The following is a 25,105-nucleotide window of genomic DNA, read 5'->3' as shown; positions in this document are numbered from 1 at the left end:
TTTTCTGTTCAGAAATTCTATATACTTGGTGACTTTTTTGGGGGGAGTTGGGGATCAGCTTTTCTATCAGTTACTGATAATAATAAGTTAAAAATATCTCTGTAATGGATTTGTCAATTCTCTTGTCAATTTTTGCTTTATATATTTTGAAGCTACATCGTTAAATACATGAGTTTATTAATATTTTCTTGGTGAATTAACTTTTTATTGTTATGTAATTACTTTTCCTACTTCTAGTAGTGTTTTTTCTTAACGTGTTATTTTGCATTTAACCAAATGTAGCCACATGAATTTTCTTTAATTATTTGCCAGGTGTATCTTTTTCCATCTTTCTACTTAGAAGATGTGTGTATCCTTGTTTTAGCAGATATCTATATTTTTAAAAATCTAGTCTTACAGTATTTTTAATTCGAAAGTTCATTCCATGTGCATATCTAGTAGTTACTGATAGACCTAGGTTTATTGCTACCATCTCCTTATGTACATTTGGTCTAAATTTTTGTTTCTGGGTTGTTAGTTTTTTTTGTGGATGTAGTTCATGTCATGTCATGTCATGTCATGTCATGTCATATCATTTATTTTGTCTTCCCTCTTCCCTGTTCCTTACCCTCTGCCTACTTGTTTGGAAATTGCACGCTTTATGTTTTGAGTTTTATCAAGGACCATTTCTATACCAGAGCAACTATGATGAATATGTTCATGTAGTTGCTAATGTAAGAATGCCCTGTAGTGGTGGATAAACTGTTGGTTCAAGGTATTTGTCATACTGTAATGACATATTTTTTATTTAGTTTGGTACTATCTGCATTACCTTACTTAGCTTGGATAAATGAATCGTGAAGACTTTCATATTTTTCAACATTTTGCAATAGTTGGGGCTGCTCTCAAAGGAAATAAAGTTAGTTAAATAAAGACACTAGTTAAAAGTAGTAAAGAAATATTTTATTCAGTACTACTGCAATAGGGGAGAGAGGCTTCAGTAAAATTGAACTCCACTCCCAATACAGCAAAGACAGCTGCAGATTTACAGCAACAAGTAGAGTAAGGGGATCATGGATGGAAAATTACCAAAAGGAGACAGCAAAGTTGGGGGATTCTTGCAAACCTGTCTCAATAGGATTCTTGCTAAAGGCAGGACAAGAATGTAAACATCAAGAGTAGAGGATAAGGAACTTGATCATATATCAAGAATGGGGCTTCTACCTAAATTGACTTAGCAGGATTCTTGCTAAAACTAGGGCTCTGCAGGACAGGGATTGGGCCCAAAGATGTGGCCTAGAGGTCTCAGAGGGAAATGTCTGAAGTTTGGTCAAGTCTTTGTCACAGCAGTAGAAAGAGACAGAAGAAACTAGCAGTTATCTTTATAAAACGAAATATTACAATCTACACTACCATATTGATCTCTTGAGCTACCAAATGTCATCTATTTCTCCAGTGTTCCAGCTGAAACAACTCTGGCCATATATTTAACTGGAGATTTTTGCTGCATTCTACACTGTGCTAATCTTGAAGCACTTAGCATAGCGCCTGACACTGAGCTACGGTTGGGGGCACCTTAATCACCATTCACGTAGTGCCCACTAAGAATGCGGCAAGTTACTACCTTCTGACAAACTTTGGAAGAGACTGGTTATTTCACACCAGAAAAGTGAGACTTATTTAAGGTTCTCTTCCCCTTTCTCCCCTACGCCTGAGTTAGGCACCCACAGGCTCTAACGAGGAGGGGCTTCCTTGGGGTAGCGGGGGTAAGGTCGCCACGCAGTTCCCACCCAGTTTCTCAAGACAAAATCTCCCTAATTTGAGACAGCGCTGCTGGAAGCCACCACAGTCCTACAGTCGAAGGCGCCCCACCCTCCCGCGGGCTCGCGCCTGCGCACTCACTCCGGCGCCGCATCCCTGCGGCCTTGTGGGAAATGTAGTCCGGCGCCCCGGGCGTAGGCGCCGGGCAGGACTGCGTGAGCACTAGCTGCTCCTGCCCTGCTCGGAGAGGGAGAGGGTGAGTGCAGGGCTGCGGCGGGACCGGCCGGATCGGGCTGGCGCCAGGCGGAGACCCAAGCAGCAGGCGGCCGGGACGGCCTGGCGAGGCCCCTGAGGGGCGGGGCCGGAGGTGGATGGGCCCGGGGCCGCGCTCTCTCCGTCCCTGCGCGGCGCCGGGCCGCTTGCTCCAGGTGCGCCCTCTCTCGTCCCGGGAGCCCGGCCGGGTGGGAATACCTAGAGCTGAGGGCCGCCACCTGTCAGGAGCGGCGAGGGCGGGGGACCTGGTGCGGGCCCCCCGAGGGGCCAGTGAGGGGCCGAAGGCTCTGGGAGTCGTTAGCACACTGCGTTCCTCCCTGCCGGCTTTCTCCGGGCCCCGCTTTAGAAGTCTCGGGGGGATGCTGCACCCGGTGCGCGGTCTGGGGGCTCCGGCACCTGCCCTTTGTGTAGACCTCGTCTCGCGGACGCGCCCTCTATGGTTCCCGATTCCGAGCGGTGCTGGCGTGGGCTCCCCTTGACCCATCTCCTCTAGGAATGGGGGGGTGGGGGTTGACAACCCCGTGCAGATTTTCTATTTCAGGAAGTCCTTTTCTTTCCTTTTTTAAAGCAATTTTTTCTCCTCCTCCCCCATCCCCCAAAAAGAAAAAGTTCACTATAGGAAAACTAGAAAATTCAGAGGAGTATAAAGGAAAAAATTACCTGAAAACTGCATTTTGGCGTGTATATATATATATGAACATTGAAATGCTTTGTTTTTACACAAAGATGTGGACTTCAGTATCCTTTTCTCCATTTACTGTTAATGAGTTTTGTGGGGCCTTGGGTGGCTCACGTCATGATCTCCCGGTTCTTGAGTTCGATCCCAATGTCGGGTGCTGTGCTGACAGCTCAGAGGCTGGAGCCTGCTTCAGATTCTGTGTCTCCCGCACTCTCTGCTCCTCCGCTGTTCACACTCTGCCAATCTCTCTCTCTCTCTCTCTCTCTCTCTCTCTCTCTCTCTCTCAAAAATAAACAAACATTAAAAAGGAGTTTTGAAATACATTTGGAAAGGGTTTGAAGTGCACGAATGTTAAGCTTCGCGATTTTTTACAAATGTTTTTATCTAAGTACCACTTGAGCCAGGTGGATAAAAAACTTTTTACAAAACATTTTTTGAAAACATCTAGTTATACTAATGTTTAAAAACAACTCTCATTTTAAAGGGTGTGAGAAAAAGTATGTTTGTGCCCTATTCACTCCTTCAAGCCTCTGTAGTCTTTCTGTTTTTTGTTTTTGTTTTTTTTTTTTGTCTTCCTCATCTGTTATAAACAATATAGGCCATCCCTGTCTCATTCTTTAAATCTCTCCACATGAAATTTCTGGGTCATACTGTAAGGCTTTTGATCCCACATCTTATTCTCTCCAGAAACGTAGCAGTTTGTAAACATTTGCAGTGTGTGCCTGATGGACCCACATCAAGTCTGGGTGTTGCTATACTCTAACTTTCTGAGAAGGTTGTTTAAATTTGCATTATGAACACTAATGAATATTTTTATGCAATCTGAGTTTTGTTTTTAAATTTTGTATGATACAGTGTTTTCTAACTAGGCAGAAATGTTACATTTTCATATGGTTAGACATGAAAACCATCCCTTCAAGTCTGTGTCAAGTCTGTGTTTGGACATCATCTATCCCATTATGATCACAAAAAGTTCATCTGTACTTCTAGTACTGTAGCTTCATTTTATGTGCAAACTTTTATTTTCCAAATGGTAAGCCCTTGTTCTAAGTCCTAGTTCATCCTTTTCTCACTGATATGAAATACCACTTTTTCATATCCTGAATTCTTATGTGTAAAATTTTTTCTGAACCGTTTGTGTTGGAAGGGTTTTAATTTGTTCTACTGACCCTTTTCTCGGCTAGACTATGATCTGTGAGAGAGAAAATTTATCTGGTTTACAACTGTATTTGTAATGGTATCTCTCCCCTAGGAATGGTACCTGGTAACGCAGTTGGTGGTCAACAATATATCTGGTAAATGACTCAGCCTGTTCCATAACACTGTGCTAATTACTGTAGCTTTATAGATATCTGGTGGATAGGTCCTCCCTCATCATTCTTCCAAGTGTTTCCTGGCTGTTGTTAAACAACACAATTAATTTTTTAAAAAAACCTCTTTTCCATAATGATCTTTAAAATACAATTACTTGGTATAACTTGGTTGGAAATATGTGAAGTTTATAAATTAATTTCAAAGAAGTGACAACTTAAGGACACTGTGACATCCTATCCAGGAATGTGGTATGTCTCTCTATTCATCCTTCTTTATGAATCTAAATAGCTTAGTAAAATAAATTTCATAAATAAAAACCCCAGTTTTTCTTAAGTCAATACCACACATATCTTATTTGGTTTCTCTGTAGGTATTTTATTTTTTGTTGTTGCAGGAGCCTCATTTCTCATGGTTTCTTTTCCTTCCCTCAGCTCCGTCTCCTCTGGATCCTGCCCATCCCCTAGGAAGGGTCCCACAGGAAGGAAAGAGAAGGCAATGGCTGCTCGGCCTCTGCCACTGGGAACTCAGGTAAGCTCCTTCTCTCTGAAACCTCTCCCTTACTCCCTACTACTTATTCCCATACTGTACCTGGGCTTCATGGCAGAGGACAGGGCTACAGAAATCTCTAAATCTGAAAATTTCCCACATATCCCTCATTAGTGTCCCTCAGCTGGAAGCCCTCATTCAGCTGGAAGCCCTCATTCAGCTGGAAGCCCTGGACTGCTGGGCTTTTGGTGGCGCTCAAGAGTCACAAAAGGAACAAAAATCATATGAAAATTGGTCTGGGTACTTACAGGGTTTACGGACTCTCAGGGAACGTAAAAGAAGTCACTTCTCTACAAGATAGTCATGATGACCGTACGTGAATAGGATAATAAGAACAAGTATGGCTAGGTACCCAGACTGTCAGTGTCCCAAGACCTGGAGGAGGACATCAGTGTGGCAACCGGGAGAAGTAAGGTTGGATAGGGATAACTGGAGAAGATTTTCTGTGATGGAGTTAAAGTGTCCCAAGATTAAATCCTGACTCTACCATTAATAGTTGCATTGTCTTGGATAAGTAACCTGACTTCCCTGAAGTTCCTAATGAGGATGATGGAAATAACCACACTAACTGATCCTTTGCTACATACTTGACATTCTTAAGCATTTCACCTGGTTCATTTCGTTTAATAATATGTACTTCCTGCCTCTGTTGAAACATGAAAGAATGTAAGTAGAAAGTGCCCAGCGTAGTTACTGGAATGTTAAAGGTACTCTCCGTAAGGCATTCCTAGCATTATTCCAGCTTGGTGGAGCAAATGTGGCAGTGACTGGTGGTGAGAAGGAATCAGATACAAAGTTTGGGATCAAATGCCAGGAAGGAGGAAGGAGTTTGTGTGTATGCTAGGCATGGGGGTAGAAGAGGAGGAATTTTTTTTTTTCAATATATGAAGTTTATTGTCAAATTGGTTTCCATACAACACCCAGTGCTCATCCCCAAAGGTGCTCTCCTCAATACCTATCACCCACCCTCCCCTCCCTCCCACCCCCCCATCAACCCTCAGTTTGTTCTCAGTTTTTAAGAATCTCTTATGCTTTGGCTGAAAGAGGAGGAATTTTGATAAGAGAGTTGGCATGTTCCTAGCTTTCTTAGGAAGAAGCAGTGTCCCAACAGCTAAAAGAAATCATGCAGGGGCACCTGGGTGGCTCAGTCGATTGAGTGTCTGACTTCAGCTCAGGTCATGATCTCACAGTTCATGAGTTCAAGCCCTGCTTTGGGCTCTGTGCTGACAGCGCAGAGCCTGGAGCCTGCTTCAGATTCTGTGTCTCCCTCTCTCTCTGCCCCTCCCCTGCTCGTGCTCTGTCTCTCTCTCTCTCTCTCAAAAATAAACAAACATAGAAAGAAAGAAAGAAAGAAAGAAAGAAAGAAAGAAAGAAAGAAAGAAAGAAAAGAAATGAAATCATGCATGAAAGAGTAGTGAGAAGCCCAGGGTTTTTTGTTTTTTGGGTTTTTTTGTGGGTTTTTTTGCCCTGCGAGATTGCTTGCAAATGGAACCTGCTAGTTTTTACTAGAACCTGGAGGTGTTGCTCCTCTGGAAAAGGAATAAGATATTAGGGGGACTTGGTCCAGGAGACCCTAAGTTTTGTTTTTGTTTTTGTTTTTTTTTTCTTTTTAAGGTTAGGCTTGTGTAACCTTGTCTCCTCCAGTCCCACAGGACTTGTGTTTTGTCTGTTCGTAAGATCAGATATGTCGCTTATTTATCAAAGGAACCAGTTCAAAGAAGGCTTCATGAAGACAGTTATTAGCTGTTGTGATTTCTGTTTCTGTACTACTTTCTCTCCTTTGTATTGTCAAGCTCCATTATAAAAGGCTTCATAACGCACCAAAATATAGGCAGGAGAAAGACGGAATTTCTGGAAAAGAAGGTTTAAAGGGGGAATGTTCAGAAGATTTTGGTTGATGAAGGTTGTGATTTGGTTGTCAGTAGCCTTGATTCTATTTAGTTAAAACAATGTTAAGTTTTAAAATCAGCTTTTTTCCCAGGTATGATTTATATAAAATAACCCATTTTAAGCATATAATTCATTGAGTTTTGACAAACTTGTGCACCAACATAATCACTGCCCCAAAAAGCTAGACAACATTTTCATCACCTCAGAAAGTGTTGTCACCACCATCCAGTCTACATCCCCTATGCCAGGCAATCACTGGTTTGATTTCTGAATATTTCAGTAGGTGTTTCCTAGAAACAAGCTCTTGTTTTATGTAACCAAAATACAAGTACTGAATGAGGAGATTTACATGGATACAGTGCTATTAGCTAATCTGCTAACCTTACACATATTTTCCCACAAATGTCCTTTGTCTGGTCCAGAACCAATCTAGATTACAACTGGGATTCAGCTGCTACATCTCCTTAGCCTCCTTATCCTGGAACAGCTCCTCAGTCTTTGTCTTGGATGACCATGACACTTGGAGTTGGGACGCATCAGTGCGTCTTTCCCCTATTGGCCAGAGATGTGACTGTGAATCGCACAAATATGACTCATATTTGCCCTTAAATTTTATCTTCTTGGGGCACCTGGGTGGCTCAGTCGGTTAAGCGTCCGACTCTTGGTTTTGGCCCAGGCCATGACCTCATGGTTTGTGGTTCAAGCCCCGCATTGGGCTCTGTGCTGACAGTACACAGCCTGCTGGCAATTCTCTCTCTCTGCCCCTCCCCTACTTGTGCGTGCATGCTCTCTCTCTCAAAATAAACTTAAAAATAAATTTAATCTTCTTTTTCTGAATATAAATACTAGGCATGTAGTTATAAAAAAAATTCTTAAGGCTATAATATATAATTACAGGTCTCAAGCCCTCAAAACTAAGCATTCTTCTGGCCTTTTAAATACCTATTTACATCCTTTGTCCAGTTTTATACTGGGTGGTTTATGTATAAAAGAAGCCTCTTATGTAATGTGGATACTAATCCTTTGCCATAAATCACCAATATTATTTATTCCCTGTCATTTTTCTTTTAAAACTGTTTATAACATCTTCTGCCAGAAATCAGTTTTGGAAGTTTTATGCAGTTAACTTTCCTTTTCCTTTGTTTGGCTTTGGAATCAGGCTCTGAAAGGCTTTCTGTATCCTAAGATTATATAAATATTCTTCTACATTTTCTATTAGTTTTATCATGTTAAATTTACATCCTTGGGCTATCTGGAATTTATTGTATATAATGAGAGATTGTAGTCCAACTTAATTTAAATTTTTTTTTAATGTTTTATTTATTTTTGAGAGAGAGAGAGAATGAGAGCACAAGCAGGGAAGGGGCGGAGAGAGAGGGAGACACAGAATCCGAAGCAGGCTCCAGGCTCTGAGCTGTCAGCACAGAGTCTGAGGTGGAGCTTGAACTCAAGAGCTGTGAGGTCATGACCTGAGCTAAAGTCAGACACTTAACCGACCGAGCCACCCAGGTGCTCCTAGTCCAACTTCATTTAAAGATGTGGTAAAGCATTTCATCATCCATTCGCTAAACGGATTGAGCACCCGCCTACCACATGTTATGTGGTTACGCTCTGAAGAGAGCAGTGAATGAGTCAGGATGGGTCCCTTTCTCCTAGATCCTGTCTGGGCACAGCAATGAAGAAGAAATAATCACTGAGGACACTGTTAGGTGCTGTGGTGGCCACCCAGCAGGGCGGCATGGTGGAGTGTGATGTCAGTTTTAGCTAGGCAGAGCCGGAGTGGCACCTCTGAGGAGCTGGCATTCAAACTGATGTAATCTACTCAATAATGTACTTATTCTCCATAGATTTGAAATCCTACCTTTAATGTATATTCTATTTATACATATGTTATAAAAAAGTATATGTATGTGTCTGTATACACACACAAGTTTTTCTGGATTCTGTTCTATCGCTCTCTGTTATAGTACCACACTATTTTATTTGTTTAGAATTTATTTTGTTGAAGCAAATCCCCCCCCCCCTTGATTTCCTTTTAAAAATTCTGGTTATTGGACTATTCATTTGAATTTACCTTTATAGTTGAAATTTATTATCACCAAGTTCCAACAGTAACTGTTAAAAAATATGCAATTCTGATTTGAATTCCACTAAATCTATATCAATTTGAGGAAGACTACCATCTTTTACAATGTTTATTCTTCCTATTGAATAAAAATACTACCCTTCGTTTTATTCAGACCCTTCCTTATGGCTTTTGTTAAGGTTGATCACAAGGATCTTACATACTCCTATTAAGTATATTCTAAGGTTCATTTTTTTTGTTGCTATTGTGATTGAGATTTAACCATGATTGTGGTTTTTTTTTTTAAGTTGGATTTCTAAGAATTATATCTGAAAACATTTCGTAGCTGTTGTGACTCAAACTTCACTATCATACTTTCTTTATAAATTATACTTTCATCATTAAAATATCCCTATTCATTCCATTTGATTCTTAACGTTTTCAAAGAATAACAATATCAAAAAGCCTGTGTTTTTAGGTTTAAGAAAGCTTTTTCATGAATGAGATAAATCCATGAATCTGCTTATTTCAAACACCATGAGTTACCCTGTGCTTTTAACGTGCTGGGGAAGAAAAAGACCCATATGGAGTGGAAAGGAGAAAGGGAAAAACATCTGAAGGGATTAGCAGCAAATATATTTTATGGACGACAGAGATTAACAACAAATATATTTTATGAACAATATCATTAAGTTTCACTTTGGCCTTTTAAAATGCTCTTTTGTACTTATCTAAATCAGTTTTCATGAGTCCTTTTATAGTTCAGGGATCCAGAGTGTTTCGTAGTAAAGACAAGCTCTGTGGCAACTTGGGAGCTCTGCTCTTCGGGTGACAAGAATACAGGGAAGTGGGGAAGACCGGTGTATAGCCCATAGGTGTCTGAATCTGAGCTTCTAATTTTGTCCAATATATTCAGCTAACAAGACAATTTATTGAAAAAAAAGTGGATTAATTTTTGGAAAGAGAATGTCCTATTTCTGATGTTACCTTCTTTTACAAAGAAGGGGCTTATGTTTTGTTTCCACATATATTCTACCTTATCTGCTATTTATATGTTCTCTTCCTTGTTTCTTCTTTTTTCTTTTCTCCTTGCTTTCTTTTTATTTGCATTTGCTGTATCTTGTCTCTATCCCCCTACATAATTATTTTTTAACTTTGTGTTTTAGGTCTATCTCTTATATGTGCTGGGTTTGAAACCAACTTGAGAGTTTTTGTCTTTTTAAAAAAATTTTTTTTAAGTTTATTTATTTATTTTGAGAGGCAGAAGGACAAGAGAGCATGAGCTGGACAGGGGCAGAGAGAGAGAATTCCAAGCAGTCTCTGTGCTGACACATTACAGAGCCTGATGTAGGGCTCGAACCCACGAATCATGAGATCATGACCTGAGCCAAAACCAAGAATCAGATACTTAACCAGCTGAGCCACCCAGGTACCCCAAGAGTTTTTGTCTTTTTAATAGAGAAAGTCAATTCGTTTACGTATGTTGTTATACAAGTATCAGGTCTTTTTCTGATTATTTAATTATCTAGGTGTATTATGCTTTCTTGTGTCCTTTTTTTTTTTGTAACATTTATTTATCTTTGAGAGAGAGAGAGAAAAAAGTGTGAGTGGGGGAGGGGCAGAGAGAGACACACACAGAAGCTGAAGCAGGCTCCAGGCTCTGAGCTGCCAGTACAGAGCCTCATGCGGGGCTTGAACTCATGAACTGTGAGGTCATGACCTGAAGTTGGACGCTTAACTGACTGAGCCACCCAGGCACCTCTCTTGTGTCCTTTCTTCACATTTGTTAAACTGATGATTTTTCTTGGTTGGTTTTTTTCCTTTCATAAAATGGAAGTTCTGTCGTGTAATTAGATCCTACTAGTAGCTATCTTTATATTTCTTGACAATATTTGTGAGTGGTTTTTAACATTTTTTTTAATGTTGATATATTCATTAAATAATTAGGAGAAAATGAGGAGGTAGAAAGCAAATGAACTCTGCCTCTGTTTTGACACTTTTTCTGGAGATTCACAGCCAGCAGGATGTAAAACACACAAATTTTTTGGACGTCGGTTCCGTCCCATCTGCGGTCTCTGGGCCTTTTATGCCCTCTGCCCACTTACACAGCACAGCACCTCGTCGACTGTTTTATTCCCATTATCTAGTCCCTACTTCTTTCCATACCGTCTTCCTTCATCTTTTTCAGAGAAGTTTGAAGTAATTTCATGTAGCTGCTTCTTATTCCTGATCTTCCATTTAGCGCTTCATCCACTGTAAGTTGATTTCTGCCTTCACCACTCTGTGGAAATTAGCTTATTTTCCAACCAGCAGCTCTCTTTTCAGTCATCATTCTGTTTGACCCACCCCTTCCTCCCTGAAACTCTCTCTCCTCCTACCTGAGTCTCCTTCCCTCTCAATCCCTCCTCCCACACCCCCTTCCCCCACTCTCTCTGATGGGGGTTGGTTGCAAGGGTTCTTTTCTTGGCTGCCTTCTCTTCTCACAACACAAGGAGTTAGATGTAGATGGCCTTTGGTTTGAGCCCCAGCTGTGTGATCTTGGAGATGTGATTTAACCATTTTCATCCTCAGATTTCTCATCATAAAATGGTGGCTTTAGCGCTATCAGTCTAACAGGCTGTCATATGGATTAAATGAGGTGAGGTGTCAGACACACTTGTTAGTGCAAAACTCAGGATGTTAGTGCTGCCTTCCTGTGTTAGTCAGGGTTCTTTAAAGAACAGAACCCAGAGGACATACATAGATACAGAAAGAAGTTATAAGGAATTGGCCCAGGCGATTAGGGTGGCTAGAGTCCCCACAATCTGCCCTCTGCAATCTGGAGGCCTAGGAAAGTCAAGGTGTATGTAGTCCTACTACAAACCCAGAGGCCTGAGGTCCAGGGGACTGATGCTCTAAGTCCTGGTCCAAGTCTGAGGGCTCAAGAGCTATGAAGGCCAGAGGAGGAGGCTGTGTCAGCTCGAGCAGAGCCAGCAAATTTGTCCTCTCTTAGCCTTTTTGTTCTATTTGGGCCCTCAGTGAATTGGATGATGCCCTCCCACATTGCTGAGGGCTGATCTTTACTCAGTCTACTGATTCACTGGGAGCGCCCTCACAGAAACACATGGAAATAATGCTTTACTAGCTATCTGGGCATACCTTAGCCCAGTCAAGTTGATACATAAAAGTAACCATCATGTGAACTCATTCAACAGATACTGAATGCCTATCCCGTTTTGCTTCCTAGTCTAAGGGCTAGAGAACTAGGCTGAAATGGGCTTATAAATTTGAAATGCCATTTCCAAGTCAAGCTGGGTGTTTTATTGGTCCTCTCAACCATGTTCTAGATGTACCCTATTTGTACACGTTTTTCCCTCCATTAACTGGGATTCCCGCCTATATTGTAAAGCCTGAAATTCCATGTGCTGCCTTGACAACTTTGAGCCTCATGGGGGCTCCAGAGACCTAGCTATGAGTTCCCTTGGTCTCCTTGCCCCAACCCAGCAGGAAAAGCACCCTACTCAGCTAGCTCTCCCCTCGGCCTAACCGGGTGCACTCCTCCCTCCCAGTGAAACCTAATGGGTTTCACCTCCCTACCAGCCCATGCAACTGTTCAAACAAGCCAACTGCATCTTCCCACGGTTACCAAGGGTCACCTCACCCTCTTGTCGCTACACAGCCTGTCTCCCACAGCCCCTGCTGGTTCACAAGTGCAGCCCCTGCGTGGCCCTGCATGGTGGGTATTTCCTCCTTCCCCAGGCTATGAGTTACTGATAAATTGCTGTCAGTCTTTTCCATCCAGTGCTGGGTGTCATGTGTTCACTCATCTTGTGCTATTTAAGGAGCAGGATCCCTCCTTCACTAGTGGGGTAAATGGGAGGCGATCAGAACACCACCTACTTTTCTCCAGTGGTAATCTAGAGCAGCCTTCTGTGTGTTTCCTGGTTATTCCCTAATACCTCCTCTTCCTGTCCTTAAATGCCAAAGCATTTTCTATATTATACTTATCTCTGATTATTTCATGATAATGCACATTTTTATTTAGTTTCTTTTGGCAGATAATACATTTTTCTCACACAGATCTCTTTATCCTGTCCCTTCTAATGCTGCTTGTTTTTGCACTTCCCTCAGGGGGATTTTATTCGCATAATCCTTTGAGCATGAATTTATAGTTTCAGGAGTCAGTGACATTCAAGGATGTGTCTGCAGATTTCACTTGGGAGGAGTGGCTTCGTCTAGATTCTGCTCAGGGGAATCTGTATGAGAAAGTGATGCTGGAGAACTACAGGGACTTGGTTTCACTGGGTAAGGACCTCTTCTCGGAACTCAAAACCTCCCTGCTAACAGCCTTCCCCACCTCCTGACACCTTGTACAACCAATGAAATTCAGGAATCTGCACTTGTAGTCCTGCTGTTATAGGTCACTGTTTTAGGGTGTTCTCTTTGGATGTGGGCTGGAAAATGGAGCCATCAGAAGGCCTGAGGGGGAAGGGACAAGGACAGGTGCTGGGAATGGTTTACTCCATTCAGAACCCAAATTTAGTGTCTCCTCCCGAGCAGGGCATCGGCTTTCCAAACCAAATGTGAGTTCTCAGCTGGAACTGGAGGAACTGAGCCAGGTGACAAAAGAACTTCCAGCGTGCCTCTCTCCAGGTGAGTATTGGGTGGCGGGAACTGGCTGCCTGAGTGTGTCCCCCCAGAAGAAATCACAGTGGAGCTCCCTGGGTCTCTAGGAGAGGCTGCACCACCAACATGTATTCTCTCAAATGCCTCCACCTTACTCATGTTGCTCATCCTCTTGCAAAAGTCATTACCAGGGAGGGAGGGAATCCTGGATGAGGATTTAAATGAGTTATTATATTCGTAGCACTTGTTAATTGCCTTGAACATCAGCAAATGTTAGCAATTATTATTTCCTCTTCTGTCTTCATCTGTACTCCGAGTCCCTTTCTGGCTGTCTCTATATTCTCTTTCCTCTGTTTCCTGAGTCTTTCAGCCATACCCTGTATCCATAGCTTTCTTTTCCCTCATTCATTTAAAACTTTGTCAGCCTTTCTAAAGGAAACTAACGTTGAGTTGCATACTTGTATACGTGTTTATAGTCTTCATTTAAAAACAAATGAAGAGGGGCGCCTGGGTGGCTCAGTCGGTTAAGCGTCCGACTTCAGCCAGGTCAGGATCTTGCGGTCCGTGAGTTCGAGCCCCGCGTCAGGCTCTGGGCTGATGGCTCAGAGCCTGGAGCCTGTTTTCGATTCTGTGTCTTCCTCTCTCTCTGCCCCTCCCCCGTTCATGCTCTGTCTCTCTCTGTCCCCAAAAAAATAAATAAACGTTGAAAAAAAAAATTAAAAAAAAAAAAAAAAACAAATGAAGATGACTTTAGCCTTGTTATTTTCACTAGTAACCTCACATCTTACATATTCCCTTTCTTGTTCCTAAATTTTTAATCTGCATCCGGATCTTTCTCCTCTAAGCATTTAATGCATTTAGTCTTTGTTATCTGGTTTCTAATCCCCATTACAACCGAGATTTCTCTGTTAGATGTTATCACTTTTTCTGAAAAAAACACATTTTACACCCTTTTATTCTCTACTCAGTATGAAAGCATTTACCACTTCTTCTTAATATATTTTTTAAATTAAAGAGATAGACACATATTTTTTGATCTCTGGATAGTGTATGGCTATCAAGTATAAAGCAATAAAAAATCAGTAAGATAACATATTGATAGGAAAAATAGAATCTTCTGAACATTGCTGCTGGTTTCCAGTTAGCTTTCTGTTCTTTAGAACAGGATTTTAAAGAATCACTGGTTCAAAAGATGTATTTTGTAGGGCTCATGCTACATACTGCACAATTTTGGATATTTTATGATCCCTTAAGGTAGCTTTAAGTGCCTTTACTATATAGATTTCTGTGGATTTGATTACTATTGCTATTTTTATTTGTTCTTACATAAATGACCTATTTATTCAACAAATATTTTGTGAGCACTAGGCCCTGGCCCTAGCACTGTGGTTATAGCAATAAACAAGACAGGTGGTTTCCCCATGGAGCTTATTAGTCTAGTGGGAGGACAAAAAATTAGTAAGGAAATAAAGTAGGGAGGGAGAAGGGACAGGAAAGGAAGGAGGAATGAAGGGAATGAATGACTTAGAGTCCCAGTGCCATGTGGAAAAAGCAAGCAGCATAGGGGAACTAGATCAGGTAACAGAAGCTGTGTTTTATTTATTTATTTATTTATTTATTTATTTATTTATTTATTTATTTATTGGTGGGGTTTTTTTGTTGGTTTTTTTTTTAATGTTTGTTTATTTTTGACAGAGAGAGAGAGAGAGAGAGAGAGAGCGCATGAGTGAGGGAGGGGCAGAGAGAGAGGGAGACACAGAATCCGAAGCAGGCTCCAGGCTCTGAGCTGTCAGCACAGAGCCCAACACGGGGCTCGAACTCACAGACCGCGAGATCAGCACCTGAGCCGAAGTCGGACGCTCAACCGACTGAGCCACCCAGGCTCCCCAGTAATTATTTACTTAATGTTTATTTTTTTGAGAGAGAGACAGAGCGGGGAGGGGCAGAGAGAGAGGGCAGACACAGGATCTGAAGCAGGCTCCAGGCTCTGAGCTGTCAGCACAGAGCCCGACTCGGGGCTCAAACTTATGAACCTTGAGATCATGACCTGAGCCTAATTTGGACACTTAACCGACTGAGCCACCTGGAGCCCCACAGAGGCTCTGTTTTAAAGGGAGTGATCAGAGAGGGTGGATATTGAACACCAGTGAGGGGGACAGAAAAGAGTAGTCAGAGGAGGAGGAGAGAACTTATGGAGAGCCACGGGAAGAGAGAAGCAGCGGGAGTGTGCAGGTGCGCTCTAAGAACTGGAGGGTGCTGTGGGCCTTCGCCATAAGGACGCTGAGGATGTGGCCTTGGGGAAGAGCACTTGTAGTGCAGAGGGAACTATGCTGTGGGTAGATGAGTAAAGATGTTTCAGACTGTCATTTCAACAGAGTTAACTTTAGAGGAAAAGGAAGAAAGGGCAAGAGCTGAAAGAAGTTAGAGGTCAAGTGCCTCTGGTTTGTTCACCAGCGAAGAGACTACTGTGTATTTACAGGAGCAGAGGGGAGAAACTGAAGACCCAGAAAAGTGGAGCAAGAGAATGATAACCAGAAAACTGGTGTGCAAACGCCAGGTCTGCTTTTTTCCAGGTTTTCTTCGATGTTACTGCCAGATTAAGTGACCATTTAGTCTTCTTATCCTGTCCAAAATCAAGACAAGAAAGCGTCGAGGACGGGGTGCTATATTCGGCTCTTGCCCAGCCACCATGACTCACTCCTCATAACCCTATGGGGTAAGTACTGTCAGCCCCTCTCCAAGTGCAAGAGATGGGCTCAGAGGGGGAATGACATGCCAGAAGTTGAACACAGGATTCTTATTTTGTTTTGTTTGTTTTTGCCTTCGGGTTTAATGCTAATTCTAAAAAAAAAAAAAAAAAAAAAAAAATCATAACTTTCTTTCCTTGCCTTGCTGTCCCTTCTTATTTCCAAGTATCTAGCAAAAATTGAACTTCTACATCCTGGCCCAACTTTCCTTTTAAATTTTTTTTTTTTTTTTTACATTTTATTTATTTTTGAGAGAGAGACAGAATGCAAGTTGGGGAGAGGCAGAGAGAGGGAGAGAGGGAGACACAGAATCCGAAGCAGGCTCCAGGCTCTGAGCTGTCAGCACAGGGCCCGACGTGGGGCTCAAACCCATGAACCATGAGATCATGACCTGAGCCGAAGTCAGATGCTTAACCGACTGAGCCACCCAGGCACCCCCCAACTTTCCTTCTAGATGATCGTTTTCCTTTTTTGTACTAAGGTTTTCATCTATACAGTTGGTACTTCATCATTAGATTTTGCCTCTTAGAAAAGCTGAGTAGAAAATGTAAAGACAGAAATGCTGTTCCTAAAGACAGCATTATTGCTAGTAAACTTGTTAATGTTGAAATAGATGGGAATTATTAGTAATATGGAAAGCAGTGAATTTTTAGCCTCTAATCAGTGGTCATTAGACTTAACTCCGTTGGTGATCAGTTTTGAAGGAAACAGATAAGAACACGTGTGAAGTATTAGAAATCTATCATCAAAGATTATGTCTATAAAATAAGAAACTGGGATTCTGTAATATTTTAAGATCTCCAGGAAGCTACCCTTTACTACCCCTAAACATAGAAACTTATTATTTGTGTTTTATACACAACTTTGTATCATTCTCAGAAATGTGCCGTGACGTCTGACGTCTGACGTCTGTGTGTATAAACACATGTACACATACACACAGAATTTATATACTGTTACAGAATCCGTATTTACCTTCATGTTTAGTACAAATGCATTATCTGTGCCTCCGTTAGTAGGAAAACTAATCTAAAAGACCATAATAAGTGTAGGAATATCTATAGTTCATTGATCCTCATACAGGGTAGGCCCACCCCTGCCTCAGGACCTCTGCACTGGTGGTTCCTTCTGTGTGGGATGCTCTTCCTTCAATAGTCCTGTGGCTCCCTCCTTAGCCCCTAAAGTCTTGGCTTCAGTGTCCCCTTTTCATTGTGGCCTTTCCTGAAAACTCTATACAAAATTGTAAACCTTTCCCCTCACTCATCAAGTTCCCTGTTTCCATTTTATTGCTTTTCTTTTTTCCATAAGGTATGCCAATAAACTCCTAAGTATTTTACTTATTTACTATATTGAATGTCCTTCTTCCTCTCATGAAAACATAAGTTTCCTAAGGGCACAAATATGTTTTGTTCATTATTATATCCTTAGCACCCTAATCAGCACTTGGCTCAATAAATATTTCTTGTAGGACTGATTAATCATGTTCAGAGGATCAATCTGGCTGCTATATGCGAATGCACTGCAGAGTAGGAAGTCCAGTCAGGTGAAAAGCCAAATAGTCTGGTTGAGTGGAAGGAGTAGCTTAACTACTACATAGGGGATAGAAGATAAAAAGAAATCGACTTGCCCTAGGAAGAGCAAGACCTGCTGCCCAAGTGCTATACCCACCCCAATTCTCTGCAGGCTCTTGGCCTCTGCTGTGGCCACTGTCAGCCTTAAAGACTGAAGGATCTATATTCTCCCAAACCCTTTGGTCCTAGGGACTCTTGTTCATGTCCTGATGAGTACCAAAATTATATAAATCCTATAACTAGACATTCTAAGATCATAAGAGAGTATGAGCTATCACTTGAAAGCCCTGTTTAGGAAAAAAAGGAAAGGAAGAGAGAGCTGTATATTGTTTCACAGGAAATAATAATGGTAATGATAACAGCTAACAATCAAAGAACTCTTATCCTGGCCAGCCATATCGCTGTGCACATTACAGGACCCTTATTTAATGAGGTAGCAAAATAGCAAGCATCTGAAACCTCATCCAATCTTGGAAGAGCTGCAATGGGTTTGTTTGTTTTTTTTAGCTTATTCATTTAATTTTAGAGAGAGAGAGAGAGAGAATTCCAAACAGACTCCACACTGTTAGCACAGAGCCCGATGTGTGGCTTGAACTCACAAACTGAGATCATGACCAGAGCTGAAGTCAAGAGTCGCTCGCTCAACCGACTGAGACACCCAGGTGCCCTGGAAAAGCGACAGTTTTTGATCCTTAGTGCTCCAGTCCCAACCCCTCAACGTTTCACTAATTCTGAGTAAAGCTACCCTAACAATTTTGTTTCCAGGGAGACAGTTGTGAGATCTGGGAAAAATAAAAAGTTCCTGCCCTCTAAGTTGCCTAATGTATTGGTCACACTTTGGGAACAATATTAAATAGTAATCATCCTTTCCTTGATGGTGTTGTTAGTATGAATTGTAGTAGGTTTTTTTTTTTTTTTAATGTTTATTTTTGAGAGACAGAGACACAGCATGAGCAGAGGAGGAGCAGAGAGAGAGGGAGACACAGAATCCAAAGCAGGCTCCAGGCTCTGAGCTGTCAGCATAGAGCCTGATGTGGGGCTTGAACTCAAGAGCCGTGAGATCATGACCTGACCTGAAGTTGGATGCCTAACCGACTGAACCACTCAGGCGCCCCTGAATTGTAGTGTTTTATGTGTATGCTTGGGTACATTACTTATAATTTTGTTTTTGAATCGGGATTGGATGTTGGACATTATCAATTACTTTTGAAGCATCCATCAGGTTGGTCACATGTCCTTTTTCCCATGACCTATTAATATATTAACAGATTCCTAATAGTGAACATTCTGGAACTCCTTGGATAAATCCTTTGTTCAAACTGAATATTTAAGTAGTATTTGAGAAATGGTTTAGGAGTACTGTAATTACTACATCTTTCATATTTAAGAATGTTTTGGTTTTCTCTACACATGTATAGAGTACTAGCCATGTGGAATTCTTGAGTCACATCAGTCTTTCCTCAGTCCCTTGTAGACATGGCTTCACTGTCTTCTGGCATCCTATGTTCTTGGAGAGAACTCTTAGGCCAGTTATTTATCTATCTATTTATTATTTTAAAATATTTATTTATTTTTGAGAGAGAGCACAAGTGGGGGAAGGGCAAAAAGGCGGGGAGACACAGAATCCGAACGAAGCAGGCTCTAGGCTCTGAGCTCTCAGTGCAGAGCCTGATACAGGGTCGAACTCATGAACTGTTAGATCATGACCTGAGCGGAGGCTTGACACTTAACCAACTGAGCCACCCAAGCTCCCCTCTTAAGCCAGTTTTTAAAAAATTGTTGGTAGTCCATTTTTTTTTCTACAGCAAATCTTCAGAATTAACTTTAGATCTCCAAACCCCATGAAAAAATACTGAATCTTACTGTTAAGTTTTCTGCAGTACATAATGGTGTTTCAACTTAAAATTATTATTTTCCAAAACCACAAATACTTTGTTGTTCTCATTTGTTTTTAGAAATGTCATACAGAACATGTAAAATGCATGTACTATTTAGCAAAAACCTACATATGCTTCTAATCCCTTTGTAAATGTTAACTAATTTTTGTTCTTACATCCACACTATGCAATAGGTGCTATTTAACTGATGAGGAAACAGGAGCACAGATAGGTTAAAAATAACCTGCACATGGTCACACAGCTAATGGAGCCAGGTAGTCTGGCTCCAAAGTTGTTGTCTTAACCATTATGCCATGTTGCTTCTCTCTATAGTTCATAACAATAAAGATGAATGAATAATAAGGAAAGCAAACAGCCAGACACTAGAACCCAGATTTGTAACATTGCTAGTATCTTAGGAATGCTTTGTGTGAACCTCTCCATTTATATCCTCCTACCTCCACCCAGAACATAACTACTGTTCTCACTTTGGTGATAATTCCCTTTCCTTGCTTTTCTTTACAGTACTGCCATCAATAAAGGAATCTCTAAATGATACAGTTTAGTCTGTTTTTCACATTTACTTAATTGGACTCTTACTATATATACTTGTGTATAGATAAATTATTCATTCATTCTTTTTGTTATATGTACATATCTTATTGTTAATGTTCACTGTCGTAGTTGGGGCTGCTATAACAGAATACCATAGACTTGGTGTCTTAAACACCAAGTGTTTCTCATAGTTCCTAGAGGCTGGGAGTCTGAGATCAAGGGGCCAGTGTGATTGGGTTTCCAGTGAGGGCCCTCCTCCTGGCTCATAGACAGCTGCCTTCTCACTGCATCCTCCTGTGATAGAGAGCAGAGATAGAGGAGGCAGGCTCTGTTGTGTGTGTCACTTCTTCTTTTTTTTTTTTTTAATTTTCTTTTTAACATTTATTCATTTTTTGAGAGACAGAGTGAGACACAGAGTGTGAGCAGGGGAGGGGCAGAGAGAGAGAGAGAAACACAGAATCTGAAACAGGTTCCAGGCTCTGAGCTGTCAGCACTGAGCCCGATGTGGGGCCTGAACTCACAAACTGTGAGATCATGACCTGAGCTGAAGTTGGACGCTTAGCCGACTGAGCCACCCAGGCGCCCCGTGTGTGTCACTTCTTATAAGGGCTTTCCCCTCATGACTTAATGACTTCCAAAGGCCCTCTTAGTATTACCTCACTGGGGATTAGGCTTCAACACATGAATTCTGAGGAGACACAAACATGAAATCCTTAACATTCCCTGATTTCTACTGTTATATGTGTTTGACAGTTTAGTTATTCTGTTGTTGGTGGGCATTGGGGTTGTTTCCATTTTTGCTATTGTGTACAATGTTACCTTAAAACTTACGAATTGTGATATACCTTTGCAAGGTAGATTAAGTGTATGTACCTACTAGTGGGTTTGCTAAATCATAGTCTTTGTACCTGTTCTAAGTTACTAGGTAGTGCTAAACTTTTTCAAACATCTGAACCAAACTGCATTCCCACCAGTGGCATGTGAAAGTTCCCATTACAGCACATTGATAAAATCTGAAGATATCAGTCTGTATTTTTTCATTTTGTTACTCAGGTGTATGTGGTAATCATATCTCACTGGCATTTAATCAGCCTTCCCCTGGTTACTGTTGAGATTGGGTATCTTTGCTAGTTTACTCACCATTATGGTTTCCTTTTCTTAAGTGCCTATTCAAGTCTCTTCCCCATTTTTGTGGCAGGCTTAGTGTTATGTTTTATAAATCTAGGTTCTAGTACTGTATGGGCCAGGTGTTGCAAAGATCTCCTCACAGTATGTCACTGTTTTTCCTGTTTTCTTTCTTTTGATGCCTTTGAACCTCTACATAGTTTCCAAATTTGGTATGTTTTGTGTATCATTTATCTTTGAGGGCAGTTCTGTCTGGAGTTTGTATTTGTCTAAAAGTGTGAATGGATCCTCCTTTGCCCTTTATGTTGTTTATTGGGTAGCACTTTGTTCTCAAAGAGCTTTAGTTGGACAGCTGGATAGGATAGGATAGTGAAGTGGGGTAGGAGGCAGTTCATGTGTTGCCTGTTGGTATTTCACACTCAGATAAGTCCTTTCTGGGGTTACCTGGTGGTGTGTGTGTTTTAGAAGTAGAGCCTGTGTGGCTTTCCATTTTTTTTCTTTTTTGTGTGTGTAAGCAGGTGAGGTTATAAGGAGGAGGTCCAGTTAGTGCATACCTCAGGCTTCATAGTAAATTCTCCTGCCCACAGGCCTTTGGTTTGTTGATTCAGTATTGATCTTGGTTCTGGTAATTTTGGTCAAGCTGACAACTGATTCTCAGTTTGTAGTTTCCTGTCCTCTGCTCTCATTGTCCCAGGCCATTTTGTCTAGGATAAGAAGTGGGTTCTGAGAAAATAAAGTCTTAGTGGCCACAAGGTCCTTCCTTTTAGCCTGATCTCAAGCAGCTCAACAGATCCTACTTTGCCTTTCCCTGACACCAGTTCACATCTTTAAGGAATGGATATTTAGGAAAGGGTAGAGCCCTTTCAGCCCCTCTTACCTAAAGAGAATGAGAAACTTATATCCTGTTGAAAGTTGGTGGGAGTGGGGGATAACCCTTAGATTGTGTCATTCTCCCTTTAATTTCAAGTAGGTTGTGGTATTTTATGTTCCAAACAAGCATATTCCCTAAGGGTAGTTTATGTGCATTATCTTACTTAATCCTCATCATATTATTTTTATTTTTTATCTGTGAAAACTCAAACCCAGAGAATCAAATAACTAGTTAAAATGGTAAGTTAATAGCTAGGCTTTAAACCCAAGTATGTCTGACTCCAGAGCCAATAATCTTTTGCTGTGTCACACTGTGATGTTATACAAAGATTTAGCATCAGAACTAGAAACAGCATTTCAGGAGAGAAGAAACTGCTGGTGGAAATACCAGGTACAATGTGGCAGGGGTTTCTGATCTGCTTCCTGCGCCCCCCCCCCCCCAATCCCAGCTTGTCTGTATACTTCCCTTCATTGCATCTTCATTATTCAGCCTTGTCCAGTGGTCAGTGATTTCAGTGTCCATCCCTGCTGTATACATAGGCTCACTCTTTTCTGTGCTTACCACCTCCTCTCGTTCTCCTGTTATTTATGGACTGGTTCACTGTTCCTTCCCTATGTTTTTCTTCCCAGTTGTAGGGACATCTTTGAAAGCTCTCACATGTGCCCTATAGTTATTCACAGTTTCATTCTCTTATTCCCACCTGATACAGTTTTTAGTTTCCCAGCACAGAAACCAATGTGCATTTGAATTTTTTATTTTTTTCAGATTGGAAGACAAGACTTGAAACCAAAGAGTCAACTATAAAGCCTAATACTACTGAAGATATAGCTTATGGGGTAATAATGGAAAGGGAAGGTCTCTGGCATTCTTCTTTAGGGGAAACCTGGGAACCTGATAATTGGTTAGATGGGCAACAGAAAAACCAGGATAGACCTCTGGGCCAAGTGTCAGTTACTCATGAAGAAACCCTCACTGAGAGGAGGACATGTGGAGGTAATGAATTTGCAAGATGTTCTAGTCAGGGGTCAATCCTTGATATAAAACAAAGTATTCCTGTGGGAAAAAGGCCCCATAATCAGAATCCACATAAAGAAGACACTAAACAGAATTCTGAATTAATTAAAACTCAAAGTATGTTTGTTGGAAAGAAAATCTATGAATGTAATGAATGTAGGAAAACCTTCAGCCAGAGCTCATCTCTTCTTAAGCACCAGAGGATTCATACTGGGGAAAAACCCTATAAGTGTAATGTATGTGGGAAGCACTTCATTGAACGCTCCTCCCTTACTGTACATCAAAGAATTCATACTGGAGAGAAACCCTATAAATGTAATGAATGTGGGAAAACCTTCAGTCAGAGCATGAACCTTACTGTTCATCAACGAACTCATACTGGAGAGAAACCCTATCAGTGTAAAGAGTGTGGAAAAGCTTTCCGTAAAAATTCATCCCTTATTCAACATGAAAGGATTCATACTGGAGAGAAACCCTACAAATGTAGTGAATGTGGGAAAGCTTTTACCCAAAGCATGAATCTTACAGTGCATCAAAGAACTCATACAGGAGAAAAACCCTATGAATGCAATGAATGTGGAAAAGCCTTCAGTCAGAGCATGCATCTTATTGTACATCAGAGAAGTCATACTGGAGAAAAACCCTATGAGTGTAGTGAATGTGGGAAAGCCTTTAGTAAAAGCTCAACTCTTACCCTGCATCAACGAAATCACACTGGAGAAAAACCCTACAAATGTAACAAATGTGGGAAATCCTTTAGCCAAAGCACATACCTTATAGAACACCAGAGACTTCATTCTGGAGTAAAACCTTTTGAATGTAATCAGTGTGGGAAAGCTTTCAGTAAGAATTCATCTCTTACCCAACATCGGAGAATTCATACTGGAGAGAAGCCTTATGAATGTATGGTATGTGGAAAACATTTCACTGGGAGATCTTCGCTTACTGTACATCAGGTTATTCATACTGGAGAGAAACCTTATGAATGCAATGAATGTGGAAAGGCCTTCAGCCAGAGTGCATACCTTATTGAACATCAAAGAATCCATACTGGTGAGAAACCCTATGAATGTGATCAGTGTGGAAAAGCCTTCATTAAGAATTCATCCCTAATTGTGCATCAGAGAACTCATACAGGAGAGAAACCCTATCAGTGTAATGAATGTGGAAAAGCCTTCAGTCGGAGTACAAACCTTACACGACATCAGAGAACTCATACGTGAGTTAAGTTTTCACTGGACCCTTCACTAGGATTAACTGTTCAGTGATAATAGTCATGTAACATAGAAACCTCATAAATGTAATGACTGTAGGAATCTTTCAGTTGAAATATAAATTACTATATCAGATAATACAGACCACTGCAGGAAAAACCATATAAAATAGAAAAATCTTAATTCAGAAAGTAAAACTTCCTCCTTTGCATCAGAAGGTTTAAATAGCTCATGTTCTAAACGAGGATTTGTGTTGAAGATAAGTTCTATTGTGTCATACTGCAGATCTCCTTTGGACATCAGAGACTTCACACTGGAGAGAAAATGTGAGAGTGCTTAACTGGACAGCTCAAAGACCTGGTATGTAGTCCTCATCTGCCACTAACTTGGACAAGTCACCTACTTTCACCAGGTCATGGTGTCCTTATTTGGTAAATGAGGGATTTTGAATTTAGAAGGTCTCCAGAATCCTGATTAGTTCTAAAATGCTATAAATATAACCAATATTGGGAAATCCTTGACCTTTTACCATGTTATATATGTTATCTAGATGCTCCTAATCTGCAATCTGGTTTCCCTGGATGTTTTGAGTCAAAAGTCTCTACCTCTACCAAATGCTATTATTATCCCTCCATTTCCCCACCCCCACCCCCCACTGTTATTTTCTCCCTAAAACATAGGTTGATTGCTACTGGGTGATGAAATAACTGTACAGATCTTAATGCCATAGCATGCTGTTTTGAGTTCTCAATTAAGTCATTAAACTACTGTTAAATAAGCTAATTACAAAACAGTGTAACTTAAATATAGTCTCTAAGTACATAGGATTCAAATACATATCTTTGTATCATAGTCTATCAAATTGGAAAGGAAAGGATGCTAAACACTAATAGACATGAAAATTTGACATAGTAATGAAATCTTTACAACTCAAAACATATTCAGAACAGTCATAGGTTTTATAGATCTACAGTGATGACAGCAGTTAGGACAATTTCATTTATTTCATATACGTGCTA

At 40.9% G+C, this 25,105-nt stretch overlaps 1 protein-coding gene across 6 annotated transcripts; it reads left to right on the top strand.

Annotated features, from left to right (window-relative positions):
- Window positions 1-1,892: 1,892 nt before the first annotated feature.
- Window positions 1,893-24,869, top strand: ZFP2 (ZFP2 zinc finger protein). Of its 6 annotated transcripts, none has more exons than XM_043585649.1 (7): window positions 1,915-1,996; window positions 4,438-4,534; window positions 12,659-12,791; window positions 13,047-13,139; window positions 15,686-15,828; window positions 22,624-24,091; window positions 24,372-24,869. In XM_043585649.1, the coding sequence occupies exons 6-7, from the start codon at window positions 22,701-22,703 to the stop codon at window positions 24,424-24,426; spliced, it is 1,446 nt and encodes a 481-aa protein (XP_043441584.1). In that variant the 5' UTR covers window positions 1,915-1,996; window positions 4,438-4,534; window positions 12,659-12,791; window positions 13,047-13,139; window positions 15,686-15,828; window positions 22,624-22,700; the 3' UTR covers window positions 24,427-24,869. The 6 variants fall into 6 exon arrangements, with proteins under 6 accessions (XP_043441618.1, XP_043441584.1, XP_043441575.1 ...); XM_043585640.1 differs by having other exon boundaries at window positions 1,920-2,168; XM_043585659.1 differs by having other exon boundaries at window positions 1,920-2,168; window positions 15,670-15,828.
- The last annotated feature ends 236 nt before the right edge of the window (window positions 24,870-25,105 follow it).

This window comes from Prionailurus bengalensis, chromosome A1 (assembly GCF_016509475.1).
Source record: "Prionailurus bengalensis isolate Pbe53 chromosome A1, Fcat_Pben_1.1_paternal_pri, whole genome shotgun sequence".
NCBI lineage: Eukaryota > Metazoa > Chordata > Mammalia > Carnivora > Felidae > Prionailurus > Prionailurus bengalensis.
This window is presented reverse-complemented; position numbering and strand designations above follow the sequence as displayed.